General features: G+C 46.5%; 1 protein-coding gene across 2 annotated transcripts in view; it reads right to left on the bottom strand.

Moving 5' to 3' along the window:
- Positions 1-15,919, bottom strand: part of LOC144930732 (uncharacterized) — a 66,618-nt gene that overhangs the window by 27,333 nt on the left and 23,366 nt on the right. For both annotated transcript variants that reach the window (XM_078853726.1, XM_078853727.1), the window contains exons 3-4: positions 4,665-4,897; positions 410-493 (exon numbers count right to left, since the gene is read on the bottom strand). In XM_078853726.1, coding sequence (XP_078709852.1) covers positions 410-493; positions 4,665-4,757 — 177 coding nt within the window. In that variant the 5' untranslated portion in view covers positions 4,758-4,897. The remainder of the gene's footprint in view (positions 1-409; positions 494-4,664; positions 4,898-15,919) is intronic.

Genomic DNA, 15,919 nt, shown 5'->3' with positions numbered 1-15,919 from the left:
CTGAGGCTGACAACGACTAGAACGAAGAAAAGAAGGAGGCAGCCCTTTGGGTGCCAGAGGCTTAGTGTGAAAAGGCTTAGGATGACTACAAAGAGGACTAGGCAGGGCTGACAAAAAGGGAGAAGGATGAAGACGACTAGGCAGCAGCAGATGATAGAGGACAATCAGTGGTGGCAGACAGAGTGCAGAGGGTGATGATGTAATGGTAACAGTGGGAGAGGAGTGTAAAGTTTGTCAGAGCTTAAAGACTTAAACAAAACTGAAAAAGGAGATGACACAAACTGCCTGCCTTTAAATGAGAGAGCGCCTCTCTCGTGCTCTCCCAGCAAAAGCCTGGAGGAGAGAAGGATTTGCTTTCCGGTGAGCTCTGCATCCTTCCATAAGCTGAGCACATGCCATGGTCTCTTACCGTCTGCCCATCGCGGGCATTCCGTTTTTTGCTTCCTTTTGGCCTTCCTCGTGGTTTCTTTAGGGGCAAAGGTCCCAGAAGCTCCTGCTTGGACAAAAAGAGGGTAACTGTTACTCTGACACTCTGAACACCAAGCAGTCAAATGATAACTTCAAGTATGCAGCCCAGTGTATTTCCTGCTGCGGCCCGTGGACCAAGAGCGGCGCCCAACACACTTGCTGGTGTTCCACAGAGTGCTGGCTAGTCACATGGCACTGGCTCTGCTCCTTGTTTCCAGTGGCTAAACTGCATTAGAAGACAGTTAAAGTACATTTGCAGAACATACAGTATCCAGGGAAGAAGGAGGGCCCAGTGATGAGGGTGCTAGCCTGGGACTTGACCACAGGGGTTCAATTCCCCACTCTCTACCACAGGCGTCCTATGTGACCTTGGGCAAGACACAATCTCTCTGTGCCCCAGTTCCCCATCCTACCTCACATGGTGGTTGTGAGGTGCTCTGATACTACAGCAATGGGAGTCAGAGACATTCTCAAGATAGATACATACTTTCCTGTGCTAAAAATTGCTAAAAGGATGTTATGCAGCTGGGAATAGGAGGTGTCCCTTGTGCCCCCCCCCCCTGAAAGCATGATAGAACTCCTGATGTAACCCCTAAAGGTTCCCAGGAAAGTATACACCTTATACCGGCTGCAAGGGATCACACGTTCTAGAGCTAAAATGCAGCCACTGCTGGGTATGGAACACAGCAGCACTACAGAACAGTGCAGGACAGCGAGCAAAGAACACCTGCTCCAATTTAAACTGCTGAGGGAATTCAGGAAGTAGTTACCTGAATTGGAATTTTGCCAACACACCAGGGTTAACTTCTCAACTCTCGCTGAAAGTACCAAGGGACCACAAGCAGTTAGGAAGCCCTTGATTTTATGTCACCTCTAAAAGACAGTGCATCTAAGCAGCACAGTGCCACCTATTCAGTACTGACTCAGAAGGCATCTTACTTTCACTGGATCAGTACCCACAGGAGAATAAAGCTTTATAGAAGCATAGAAAGGGAAGAAGAGAGAAAAAGTATTTGGTTGTATAAAGCAAACCTATATGAATTGGCACATGCACAGGAATTGGCTCACATTCTGTGGGTTCCTTATTTAAACTCTGATGGAAAAAAGTAAAAACAAGCAGGGTTCTTTGTTTTAAGTTTGTAAATGAGGAGAGTGTGAGATGTATTATGTTGAAAGCCCTGGAGGCAGAAGTCCTCTGTTTATCCATAGGACGGAAGCTGTACAAGCTCTCTCTTCCCCTCCCTATTAATATGCCTTGGTCCTGCCCTGAAAGGCTGACCTCTATGGAGAGAAAGCAATTCAGCTATGTGATGCATAACCATGTTATGGTCCACTAAGAAGTGGATTTAGGCCTCAGACTCATTTCACACAAGCTACCAAACAGCCATCAGGTGCTACTGGCTTTCCATCACTCATGACCTGATCTCAGTTGGAACCACCATGACCAAGACATGAAAGGATCTATACAAATCCCATTCTGAGCCGTCTAGGAGCCACCCGCCTATGTAGATAGCTATAAGGAATTCACAACATGTCAGCTCAGTCATCAACTTAAAACAATCCTTTTCAATAATTGCATTTTTTTCAGAGTAGCAGCCGTGTTAGTCTGTATCCGCAAAAAGAACAGGAGGACTTGTGGCACCTTAGAGACTAACAAATTTATTTGAGCATAAGGTTTCGTGGGCTACAGCCCACTTCATCAGATGCATTGAATGGAACATATAGTAAGAAGATATAGATATATACAGATATATAGATATAGATATATACACATACAGAGAAGGTGGAAGTTGCCATACAAACTGTAAGAGGCTAATTAGTTAAGATGAGCTATTATCAGCAGGAGAAAAAAACTTTTGTAGTGATAATCAAGATGGCCCATGTAGACAGTTGACAAGAAGGTGTGAGGACACTTAACTTAGGGAAACAGATTCAATATGTGTAATGACCCAGCCACTCCCAGTCTCTATTCAAACCCAAGTTAATGGTATCTAGTTTGCATATTAATTCAAGCTCAGCAGTCCGACAATAAATATTTAATGACCGTCAATGTTGAGATTCAAAAAGTTATAAAGCTTTATAACTCTTCAAACACAAATTGCATGGCAAACTATACCAAGTAAATATCCTTAAGTCAAACACTAATAAATTCTCAAGCAGCATTTTTCTTACTTTGCCTATCTGCAAATTTCAGTGGTCACTGATGGAAATATTTTTTCATTGATTTGTGTGCATAGGGTGAAATCTACATTTACTGACATTTACCTTTATAAAATCTAATCCTTCCAAGCCTACATATAGGTGTGTGCATAGACAGAAGGATGCCTTAGCATCTGTGGGTGTCACAGATTCACAGGACTTGTGCTGTCTCTCGGCTCCATACAGTCCCTGGGAGGAACCCCCTTCAGTGTGACAGCCCTTTTCCGGGGTCCACTCTCTCAGGGGTTAAGCTGTAGGCTCCTCCGCTTCCTGGAACCGCACCTCTCTGAGCTTTCAGCACACTTGTTTCTCACCGTGGGCCCCCTCAGGGAGGCCACTCGCTCTGGACCCCCAGGGCCTCCATTCCCAGAGGGAATGATGCAACCCTGATCTCTAGACTGGAGTGACTCTCAGCCAGCATAAAACAGAAGGGTTTATTGAGCATCTGAACACAGCACTGGAAACTTCTGGGCCCTCGGGCCTAGCAACCCTCAGCACAGTACATCTTGGTCTTGCCTGTATCCAGGTGGGCTCTGGCTGCTCTCTTTCCCCAGTCCAGAAGCCCACTCCTTCCAGCCGATCATCCTATATCACCTCCCACAACAGTTCCTCCCCTGTCCTTTGTCTTTGGTCCTAGGTAAATAGGTCATCTTAGCCCTCTTTCTTCCATCCTTCGTTCCCACTGGCTGGACCTGGCTGGTCAGGTCACCAGGGTCCTCTCTCCTCATCCCTTTGTCCTCCCACTGGCCAGAACTGGCTGACTGCCAAGCTGGGGTGGGCCTCCTGGTCACCAGGTCACCAGTTGCTAGGGTCCCCAATATCCAGGCAATTGTCCGGGGTCCTTGCTGCTAAGCGAGGTCACACCTGGTCCTCTGCAACAACAAACTCCCTCTCCCACCACCTCGTTAAACACACAGCACACAGGGAAACTAAGACCCACACAGTATTCATGCAAAACACTAAGAAAATTCTCCACTTCGTCACAGTGGATATGTCTGTGTGTAGTTATGCACACATTTCATTACACGAAGATGCATATGCTGATGCATATATTTATTAATTTAGCTGCACTCTATCTATATATTGGTGCATATATAAACACAAATGCATGTATTTGGTTTTGTAGGCATATGAACCTGAGTGCATTGTGTATATATGTAGGACAAAATTTTGTTCATTCGAGCTGTGATGCATGGAATGAGGAGTGAAAGAGCATATATCCTCTTCTCCCCACCCCCAAGTCATGCGCACAGAAGCAAAACAGTAGTAGAGCTTGGGGAATAACTGATTTTTCAGTTCAGTGGATGAACCAAAAAAATCCGCCCCGATATTTGTTTTGGGTCAAATAAATATTGTGTTCCATCTGAAACTAAACACGTCATTTCATTTTCAAGTGTTTTTCATCCTTTTGTGTGTTTTTTAGTAAAGATAGCTGAATTTTGAAACAAAGAGTCAAAATATTTTGTTTAAACTCTTTTTAAACAAAACGTTTCAATTTATCTGGAAGTTCCTTCCCTTTTTCTGTGGCCAAAACGATTCACCATATTGAACCTGATTTGCAAATCATTTCAGTCAACCCCAATGTGCATTGTTCAGTAAATAAACTATTCACCAAAAAAATTGCACCCAGCCTTATTCCCTGGCACTCATCAGGTTAACTCTCCTGATGAGGCTCCATGGCCCAGGTGGGCGTGGGCTGCCAATTTGGAGACCTGGTTGAGACAACGAGGTGCTTGCCATTGGTGGCAGATAACACGTAGTGTACCATGCTGTCCCTTTCTTGAGCAGCAGCAGTGTTTACTACAGAGCGCATTGCTCCCAGACCCCTCACACTCCTTGTCCTGCACAGCATAGTTTAATTTAGTTTAATAATTTCATTAATGCCAGCTTTTCTTGGTGCTGCCAGTGAGCCACTGCCTGCTCAGTGGCTACTTATTAATCTAACAGTCTAACAACACAGCATTCTCCATTGTCTTCCTAAGGCCTTGGGTACTCACCTGTGGCTGCTTCTTTGGTCTTCCCCTCTTCCTCTTTGGTGGCTCAGGCAGAGGGGATGAGTCAGGGTCCATTTGCTTCTCACTGCTGCTCATGGTGCCCCTTGCCACGTCTTCCAGATGATGACCCAATAGGCTATTTTTCCATGGGCAGCTGAAGCAATGGGAATGAAAATCGCACCTCCTTGCTCTCTTTCTCTTCTGTTGCAAGCAGACCCCGTCTCCACCTGCAAGAACTGGAGATAGAATTAGGCATAACAGCATGTCACCATTCCTGCTCATGAGGAGGGTCTGAGGACACAGCTGCCTTCTAGAAGCACAAGAACATTTTGTAAGCAGTTATTTGTTCTCCCCACCCGCTCCTCTGACATGAAAGCCTTGCGCTGCTATTTATTTTTAGGAGGTGAATGTGGCGTTGGTGATAGCCCTTAAGGTAGAAGTTCTCTAATTATTCACAGACTGGGTACCAGATGGACAATGACAGAATGGGGTAAATTCAGCCCAGGGATTGTAGAACATTTAGCTCCTTTGGATGACAGGTGCTGTATCAGTGATACTGTTTCCAGTAGGATGGAGTAACCTGTGAAGGATACAGCAAGCATGTACAACCTAGGGCCAGGTCTCTCTCTGGTGGGTTTTCATTTCGACACATTATTTTGTTTGGTTCCTCTATAACTGCTTTAGACAAACTAACATCGAGGGAAAGATGTCAGAAGAGCAGAACTGTTTAATGTCCACTCCATCCCTTCCCATCTGACCCTTCTCTCCCCAAGTCCCATTGAGAGCTCTCTGTGGTTGGAATCCGCTCTGGTCTTAGTGCATGTATGGTTCCAAGTAGTAACTGAGGCCATGAGCTGTTGAGAGCACAGTGGGGACCAGTCATTTTTCTTGTTCATGCTTGTTCTCCTCCAGTCCTGTTGCCAGAGAGAAGAAGGAAGTCAGACTGTGAAGCTCCTCACCCTCTGACCCCAGGGCTGGTGATGGGAGATTGGGTCAATGGACCTTCTCCCTGGGTTCTGTTGTCAGAAGAGGGTGGTGGAAGTGGAGCAAATCCGGCCTTGAGTTGAGGCAGATAGGTGGAGCCCCCAGCAGTTACTTGTGTTGGTTATGTGTCAGACCATCCCTGGTGGAGGGCTGAGCAGCCAGTGCCTGCCTGGTTCTCAGCACAGCTTCCAGTTTGCTGCTCTGCCTGGGAAGGATGCTTACTATGCTTGCTATCTGACCTGCCAGATCTCTGCTCTTTATTTCCTACTGCACTGAATACAGAAAGCATCTAGAAGACTATGCTAAGCCTAGCGAACTGAGCCCTACTGGAGTGACTAAGCAGATGGAGATTGCAGCCTTATCTGAATCCCCTTTCGGCAGGAATTCTGATCACAAAATAAATAGTCAACAATAGTGTGGCCAGGGAATCAAAACCATTCTCTGCTCAGGAATCACAGCATTGAATATGGAAAGACAATGCGTATCTCTCCCCCCGACAGAAAGCCCTTAGCTCTTTCTCCTCTTCTTGCCAATCTCAAGACTCCTGGTCCATTTAATCTCTCCTCCTGTGGAAGCTCCATCCCCTTCTCAACCAAGGATCATTGTTATTGCCCTTTTCAGGGCCAATTTCTTTCTCCCTTTCCTGAATGAGGGGTTGGAATGGTGAGTGCTCACCACCAGTGTGCTCCCATGCGTTAGGGTGTAATGTTGCATGGGGTTTCATCTCCAGCATGCCCATCAGGTTGTCTGTCTTTGCACACCACTCAGCCCTCCAGCTGAGAAGTGAATAGTCCAAACCCCTTGGGAGGTAACACCCCATCCTATTCTCAACCCTTGCCTGGGGTTCCACTGCCTTCCCCAGCTCTGGTATCCCACACTGGTCCACCCCATCTTAGTCTTTCTTCAGCCCTTCAGAGGAGCAAGCCAGCCAACTGCTTCTCCCTGCGTCTGAACACTCTCAACTTACTTATAAAGCCCAGGTATCAGCTAGCACTTGATCTGTCTTTAAGTCCTGCTCCTTCTGGCTGACAAGTAGCTATCTAACCACCATGCAGGTGGAGTGAATGTTCCTAAGTGACCTTTAACCTTTTCTCGCCCACGATGGGGTTCCCCTCATCCCAGGGGTAACATTTTTTTAAATAATGCTCCTAAGTCACTTAGGTGAATCACATTTTCAAAAGTGATGTAGGTACTTAGGAGCCTACATCCCACTGGCTTTCAATGAGATTTAGGCTGCCGAGTGCTTGAATCACTGTAGAAGATTTTACCCGAGGTGACTAAAGTGGAACACAGTATCCCAGGTGATGGTGCACTGTCGATTTATAGAATAGCATAAGATTTTCTGTATTGTTCTAAAATAATGCCTAGAAGTTCCTGTTGTCACCTGAATGGCAGTGTTTGTTAAATTCTACCCAGTTGCACCTTTGGAAACTGGGTTGCACAGGTGTCCCGGAGGGCCTAATTTTTCCCTCAGTTTCTTGTGGCTTTGACACTTCTAGAATAGTGGTGGAGAGTGGGTTGTGGAGGCTGCTTGTGGCGTACGTAGAAGAGAAGATGAGTAAACAGGTAGAATGGACATGGCTATAGCATGTATATGTGCAGTGCATGACAAGATGTTAGTGAAGCTGGCTTGCTGAGCAAAGCAGTGGTGAAGAAACTGTAGTCATGCAGGTAGCCTGTGGACAGTGGGTACTTACTGTATTTGGAGAAATGCCACTCAGACAATGAAAACAATTTACTTTCAATGGACATTTTTGGACAACCTCTAATGCAGAATGAGAGCATTACTGATGGGGAGTGGCTGACATTGCCAATGAAATAATTATAATACCTAGCCTTTATATTGCTCTTTTCATCAGTAGCTCTCAAATGGCTTTACAAAGGAGGTCGGTGTCATTATCTGCATTTCACAGATAATGAAAACTTGGGCAAACTGAGGCCCAGAGCAGCGAAATGATTTGCCCAAGGTCACTAGCAGGCCATTGGCCAGACTGGGAATACAATGTAAAGGATGTATTTGGAGGGGGAGTGTGCAGGGACAGGGGGCAGAATTAAGGTTGCTATGGTACCTTAATTCCGCACTTCCATATTTTTAATTGTTTGGGTTTTATTTTTAAATTGTGCAGGCTTAACTTAGAATTTTGTGATCTTCCAACATTTGTTTATTGTAAACCTACAATGATCTAATAGGATTTTACCTTATGTGTTGATATGATCTTTCAACCTTAATCCTAGCTCAACCAATCTTTTGCATGGGGAATTTCCATCCCCCTCTGCCCCAGCCCACTCTATTTGTATGGATTGATCTGACACACCTCGGCGTTGCAGTCAGAACTTTGAGTCTAATGACGCTTGTAATGAGTGCTGGATCCAACAGAGGTCTTGACAAACCCCTGGAACAGGAGCTCTGGGTCTTGTGCTGGATCTGCCAATGAAACTTACAAATCCCTCCAGCTTTCCTTCTAAGTTCTAGCAAACTTCCCAGGGGATGTGTGCATGCAGGGAAACTATCCCCCTGCTGAGTAGCTTAGGGGTGGACTAACCCCAGACTTTGTGTGTTGGGTGTACATGTTCAAGCTTAGCAGGCATAGCATGCAGAACTCAAGTGTTTTCCTTTGTACAGATTCGGAGAGGCCTAGTCCCCGTACAGGGACACTTTCTAAATCCTACCAGACCGATGGCAAACTTTATAGTGTGTGGCAAGCTTCATAAAGTCTATTAGGCCTGCAGAAAAATGTATGAAGGTCACCTGGAGCTGACAGTGTGTTCATACATTTTTTCCCAGAGGTGTGTATTTGTTGGGGCATGGGGATTAGAAGAGACTGGCAAGCAAAAGTCCTTGGAGGGGTGGCTTCTAAACACCACAGGAGTCGATGCTAGGCTTGTACAAGACAGCAGCACTTGTAACAATCATAGTACCTAGTTCTTACAGAGCACTTTTCATCAGTAGATCTCTGGGCTTTACAAAGAGGTAACCTCATTCATGTTATATTGGTGGGGAAACTGAGGTACTGATAAGCAAAGTGACTTGCTTAAGGTTACCCAGCAGGCCACTGGTAGTCATGGGACTAGAACCCAGGTGTCCTGAGTCCCAAGACAGCACTCTAGCCATTACACCATGAAATTTATAATTGCCATAAGAGAACTTGTGGACCTGTGATGAATTTTGCAAAGTGCACCAGGCCTGAATGACAAGAATGCCCTCAGTGGAGGCCTGTAATGTATTCACACCTTTCTATTATCTCCAAAACTGAACACCCCACTTTCCAGAAACACTCCTGAGCACTTCATCTCCTTAGGGAAATCTGCAGTTGCTAAGTCAGTTTCGTTTTGTAGAAATACATGCCAAAAATACATTTGTTTTCTGTAAGACCCCGACCTCAGAAACGGTTTGTATGATTGCCAGAAACCTATCCTCCAGCCACCATGCACACCTGCAAAATGTGGAGTACACACAACCTTTTTTAAAGGACTATCGAGGGGGTAGATAATGGAGCCCTTGTTATAGCCTTGACTATAGAACTGTGGCTTTCTCTTCAAAAGGAAACATTCACAGAGCAAAACTCTCATTTCACAAAAAAAAAGAGCCACAGTCCACTCTCATTTATTATGATGTAAGTCCAGAGTAACTCCACTGACATCAATATGGTCAGGCGTGATTCACACCAGTAGCTGTGAGAGCAGAATTTGACTCAAGCCCTGTATCAAACTGAGGACAGAATACTGAATACACAGGGACTGAGAAGGCAAGGCAATGCAAAGAGAAACCTTTCGTTTCAATGACTGTAGCAAGAATGATCTGCTTTAACCTTATGGGAAATTACTTTCACCTTCCGAGAAACCAAACACTCATGTCTCTACAGATGCTGCTGGCAGATCAAGAGATATCGGGGCTCACTGTCGTTTCCTATGAACTCTTCAGAAAGTGCACTGCGCTGTCTGGGAAGTTAAATGTTATCTCCAGGAGAAGGGGACAGTGGCAACAGTTTGGAAAACATCCCCTCCCTGGAAGATTCCTATATGGAAATGAAGCCATCCTGTCTAGCCTGTCCCTGACATGTCAGAGAAATACACTTGCAGAAACAGTGCAGCACCAAATCACCTGGAAAAATTCCGCCCTTGCGCAATGTTAACGAGGTGAGTTTCCAAGTGTGTATAACCAGCGCCCCAGGAACCTGCAGAGATGAGTACCAGTTCTGCGTTTTCTATGCCCATCACTGACAACTTGCTTTCAGGAGAGGGAGAGGTGGGCTGCCTCTAAAGCAAACCATTGACCAGGTATTTTATAGTGGTGGTGAAAGGTTCCCAACTCACAGTGCAGGAAACTGGAATCTTCTCTTTAGTCCCATAAGGTACAAGGACAGCAGGTGTGCAAGCTTCCCTGCTTCACACCTGTCCTGAGAAGGCCAATTCGGGGCTGAGGGAGAAGCTCTATTTGGGTTCTGAGGGTTCCGTTCCTCACAGTACCAGAGATTCTCCTGGGCATCCCTGGAGAAGTCACTTAGTCTCTCTCTGTGCTTCAGTTTCTCCAACTGGAAAATGGGAATAATCCTTTAGGTGCTCAGATACTATGGTGATGGGCATGGGATAAGTACCTGAATAAGCCAGGGGGGAAGAGTTTACTCTCTGTCCATTCAGTCCCTCCATAGCCAGCAAGGCTGCTGAGTCCTGCCAGTTGTGATGGCGGCTTTCAGGATCAAAGGACTGTCTGCTAAGAAACAGACTAGTGCCACCAGCTCATTTCACATAGGGGCCACCAGACAGCTACCTCCACAAAAGGGCTATTTACTGCTGACCTCGGCTGGGTTTCAACCAGTGATGTAGGTGTAAATGTCTCTATTTCCCATTACCCAGCTCCTGAATCATCCAGTTTCAACCCGCTGTAAGAGGGATTTCTAGACAGAAAACCCATGTTTAGTGCCATTCTAGTCAATCTATTTGTCTGCCCAGCCACCTGGGTGCCAATGAGAGTAGTGTCTAGGTGCAAAATTCATTAAGTTAATCATATAAATCATCCCAGCGGGCTCTGCTCTTGCTATCCCAGAGTCCAGCCACACAGTCCAGAATTCTCCCTCTCTCCCTACCCTTCTCCCAGGAAAGGGCAGGTTTTGCCCCTGCCTCTAAAAACAGACAGACTAGGTGTGAAATCCTGGCTCCACTAAAGCCAATGGAAGTTTTGCCACTGACTTAAGTAGAGCCAGGATTTACCCTAGAACTCTTCCAGTAGGAGGTTCCACAGGCAAGGACCCAGCATTAAGAATGCCTTGACTCCAGCTTGTGCCAGTTTCACTGTAGCCCCTTCTAGTTTGTGTCCCCAGTGAGCACCGCTGTCTTGGTGGAGCATATATGGAGAGGAGGGCCCTGACATACCCTGATTCAAGACCCTGGAGGACTTTGGGCAAGATTTTCAAAAGCATTAGGCACCTAAGGATACAGATAGGTACCAAGTGTGATTTTCAAAAGTGCCTAGGCACCTAACTCTGACTGAAATCAATGGGACTTATTTTTTTCCAAAGATGCCTATCACACTAGGCACTCCTCTGAATGTTTAGGCTCCTAAATACTTTTGAAAATCTGGTGCCTGGAAGATTAGGACTACGTCCTTCAACTAGATGATTTAGAAGCAATCAGGGAACTGGTGTAAAACATGCAGAACCGATCTGATGTGCTCACAGCTGCCAGCCCACAGCCTGGAGTCTAACAGGCCTTGGCCGGCTGCCTTAGGCAGCAGGGATTACAGTACCACAGTCTTGTGGAGATGAGCACATGAGTCACGGGTGGTAGGCTTTCATCTGAAAGGAATGGGACTGCTGGAGCCTGGTCATTGCTACTTTTCCGATGAGTTTGCCTAGGAAAGGTACTTTGGGGAAGGTTAACATCCCAGGTCACACTGGCTGTCAACCCAGCTTTATGTGTCGCAGGGAGGTGCCATTAATCTGAAAGCTGACATGGGGAGGTGGAATTGGAGGCACAAACTTTTTTCCTTTTTATTCTTCCATTGCCTCAGCTTTTGTCTTCTCCCCTATCCCCCGCAGGGGCTGAGTTCGTGCTGCCAGGTGTGCACTGTCCTCTCTAACAGTGTCTTACAGTAGGAGCTGTCCCTAGCCCTCAGGATTCCGTACACAGGAGGACTGGTGGTATTTAGGACTGACTACTCAAAAATAGTTAAAAGCCTAAATAAAACTTAGGAGCCTAACTTCTAATGAAGTTAATGGAAGTTATGCACCTAACTCCTTTTGAGCATTCAACCCTTAGTCCCTAGCAGCTATGAGTCCCCAGGGTGTCTTCCTAGGAGTATTGGCACAGGAGGGCATGTACCATCACATGGAATTGTTAATTTCCTGTAGTGTGGATGGCTATGTTTCTTACAGTGACTGGCAGGCTCCAACAGCCCCTCCCCCAACATCTACCAGGGTCCTGGAGCCTTCACAATCAGGACTCTGACCAGGCAGAGCATGGAGGAACCTTGAGTAGCACTGCTGGGTGATGGATATGAACAGAGGTCAAATGTCAATACTCACACAAGGGAGCTCTGCCCAGTGGTTAGAACCAGGGGATAGGCACTCAGGAGATCTGGGATCTAGTCCTGTGGCTCTCCCACAGCCTCTGTAGCTGCTTTGTGCCTCAGTTTCCCTGTCTAAAATTATGGCATAAGTAATAATTCAGATATTAATAGTCATCTACCTCCGGGGATGGGGGAAATGGCGGGTTAAGTCACTACAGTTTGTAAAGCACTTTGGGATCCTCAGGGCGAAGGAGCTAAAGAAGGGGGCCGTGATTATATCTGATAGCTCACTGCACTTGCTGTGCTAGTGAGCACAAGGGCAAGCCCTGGCTTAGGAGATGATGGGGAGGCACCAAGGGAGGCTGTGCTACAGCCCAAGATTTGCAGGCACATGTAGGAATTGCTTGCTACACCCTGCTGTGTGGTGAAGACAGCCTTGTGTCTCCCATGGGGCCAGGTTGGCAGGACATATGTTGGCACAAAGTCATGAGTTAGACTCCCCCCCTGAAATCCTGGGGCCATGGCAGCAGCTTGAGTACAGGCTGGGACTGCTGGGAGCTGGAGGGTATTGCTGAAATGCTCAGCTAAACAGGGTGTCTGAGCCACGTCCAGCCCCAAGCTAGAGAGGAAAGGTGGGATCAGAGCCCAGCTCAGGGAGATTCACATACAGGGGTGGTCCTGAGGTCGAGGGCATGGTCCTAGGTCCCAGACTCCCCCAGCACCCTCCCACCAAAAGTACCAAGGTCCATGTCTGGATCCAAGACACCTGAAGCGCCTCCCAGGTTGAAGACCCCCCTAATCCAATCAGCAGATCCCTTTCAGGGTCTTTGTCCCAGGTCCCAGATTCCCCTACTAACCTCCTTCCCCAGCTCTGAGTCCTAATTTCCCTGTCTAGACACCTCTCCCTGTGGAAATCCAGAGCAGACCCAGTGGGAATAATCCAGAACCAGCAGAGAAATAAGAGAATAAAGAGAAACCTATTAGCACAAACTAAAACAATCCTATGCTTCTCTTATCCCAAATAGCATCCAGTCCCTATGCAAAGCTCCAACCCTCAGCAGTCACTGGGGCACCCAAATCCAGTAACTGGCATTTACTATGTGGTGTCCTCATGCACACACCCAGGAGATGGTCCTCTGCATGGCCAGTGAGCAAAGACATCTCAGGGATCTGGCAGAGGGATGGACTAGGACCAGATGTTGCTCCATGACCTATTTCTGTGCAGAGCTTTCTGGTTCCCAAGATGCAATTAATAATCATTGCTTTCCCAGAGCTAGGTGATCTCTCCATTTCTAACACATGAGCTGTGCACATGCATTTCAAATGCAGGTTCGGTAACGCGATAAGAAAGAAGCAAAATTACCTGTCAAGAACTTGGACAGCTCCACTTGACCTGGCCCCAGTAGAGCTAATGGTGAAAACAGGGGAGAAAGAGACAGAGCTCTCCAGTGACTGACACTCCTCCTGCACTGGGGAGAAGGAGCTAGCTTAGGTTTCTACACACATTCATTTCAGGAGCCTTACAATGAGCCGCGCGCTATTTATTTCACTCCCAGTTAGTGATATGGAAAGCAGTGCAAGCGTTGCCTGTGATCTCCTTCTGATGGCAGTCCTGAGTAGTGACAGCAAGTGAAACTGAAAAAAAGTTCACTTTAACTCAGCTGGAATCTTGCAGTAAATTGACCAAAAAAAAACAAAAACTCCCCAACTAAACCACTGAGCTAGGCAGCCCTTACAACTGCCCTGCTTACTAAAAATAAGAATAGAAGGGACAGATCGCTTCACAAATTCCCCACTTCCAACAGGGGTGGGTTATATTTACTCTGACCTTATTTTAAGACCGTTAGAGAAGAAAAAAAACCAAGTGTAGCATCAGTCTGGCTTGAGATGAGACAAAGTGGTTACTATGCCAGGTCCAAAATAATTGTAGGGACTTTTGCCATGAGCCATAGTTAACACCCAGGGTTGGAAAGTGGCCCAGGTTAGGGTTAGGTGTGCTTTGATGGGAGTTTAAAGAAGTGATATTGTCTTGCTATGTACGTATCATATTGATGCAAGTTTTAATCATGGCTGCTGTGAGTATTTTGCAGATGAGAATACAGACTTTTAATATGCATGGTGTGGTTTCTGGCATACTGGTATGTATTTCAGTGTCAATTAAAACAGGGAGTTTGAGTAAGAGCCAAATTCTACCTGCACTCCACACCCTGTGTAACTCAACTGATCTACCTAAGAGCCAAACTCTGGTACCTCAAGGCAAGTAGTAACCTACACAAACAATACATTGAAATGAACCAGCAGCCTAATAACTCTCTTTCAGAATGGTGCATAAAGACTTTCCTTGAGATTTAGATTCCTGAGTTGCTTTGAAAATGGAACTTAGGTTCTTCTTGAAAATGTTACCTTTGAACTTATTTGTACAGGAAAATTGGCCTGGTGTTAAGGCACTGGACTTGGGATTCAGGAGATCTGTGTTCAATTCTTGCCTCTGCCACATAGAGTTTAAGGCCAGAAGGGACCATCAGATCATCTAGTCCAGGGGTTCTCAAACATGATTGCATCGTGACCCCTTCTGACAACATGACCCCAGGAGGGGGAACCAAAGCCTAGGCCCACCCGAGCCCTGCTACTCTAGGTGGGGCAAAGCCCGAACTCCCCCACCCCGAGAAAGGAGCCAAAGCCCAAGGGCTTCAGTCCCAGGCAGTGGGGCTCAGGCTTGGGCTTCAACCCAGGGCAGTGGGGCTTGGGCTTCAGCAAATCTAATGCCAGCCCTGGCGACCCCGATCGCCTTCCTCTGTAGCATGGGGCATGGGTCACTTGCTGGAGGATTCTCTGCTCCCTTGAAGTCTTTAAACTACGATTTGAGGATTTCAATAGCACAGATATAGATGTGAGGTTTTTTGCAGGAGTGGTGGGTGAAATTCTGTGGCCTGCGTTGTGCAGGAGGTCAGACTAGATGATCATAATGGTCCCTTCTGACCTAAATATCTATGAATCTATGAAAATGGGGTTGTGACCCACTTGGGGTCCTGACCCACAGTTTGAAAACCGCTCATCTAGTCTGACCTTCTGTATAGCATAGGCCACCCCAGCCACCTATACACCAAGGCTAACCATCAAAATTAGTGCAAAGTATTACAGCCCTCAGGACACTAAATTATGGTGTGCCATAGGCAGAGAACAGGAGGGACAGAGGTGTGCCAATGCCCAAGATCCCTGCCAATCTGACCTAGATGAAGATTCCTTCCCACATCCGGTGACAGTTAGAAACTATGCATGTGAGTAAGACGCACCAGACAGTGCTCAAGAAAGAATTCTCAGTGTCACCTCTGAGTACTGGCCACACTGTCCCATGTCCCTTCTTCAGCTGTGGCCATCTCTGCTGCTTCAGAGGAAGGAGACAAAAATCAAACCAGAACAACCACACACCATAATACATTGGGGGTGGCAGGAAATCCCTTCTAGACCTTACAGGTCTACCTGAAGCATGAGATTTTAGGATCATAAGACGTGAACTGGAAGGGATCCCAGGGCTGCCGTGTCCACTGATGCATAAAATCCCACTCAGACATTTATTAAGCTCTAGCCTAAAATGAATTGGGTTGTTTGCTCCCACAACTCGTAGCGGGAGGCTGTTCCAGAACCTCACTCCTCTGATTACAAATCTTCCAGTGTGACCTTGGGCAAATCACATTCTCCATCTGTAAAATGAGGATAATAATACTTCTTGTGTCTGCCTTGCCTATTTATGCTGTAAACTCTTTGGGGG

This window comes from Lepidochelys kempii, chromosome 7, assembly GCF_965140285.1.
Source record: "Lepidochelys kempii isolate rLepKem1 chromosome 7, rLepKem1.hap1, whole genome shotgun sequence".
NCBI classification, from domain to species: Eukaryota; Metazoa; Chordata; order Testudines; family Cheloniidae; genus Lepidochelys; species Lepidochelys kempii.
The sequence above is the reverse complement of the archived record's forward strand: the minus strand, read 5'-3'. Positions and strand labels throughout refer to the sequence as shown.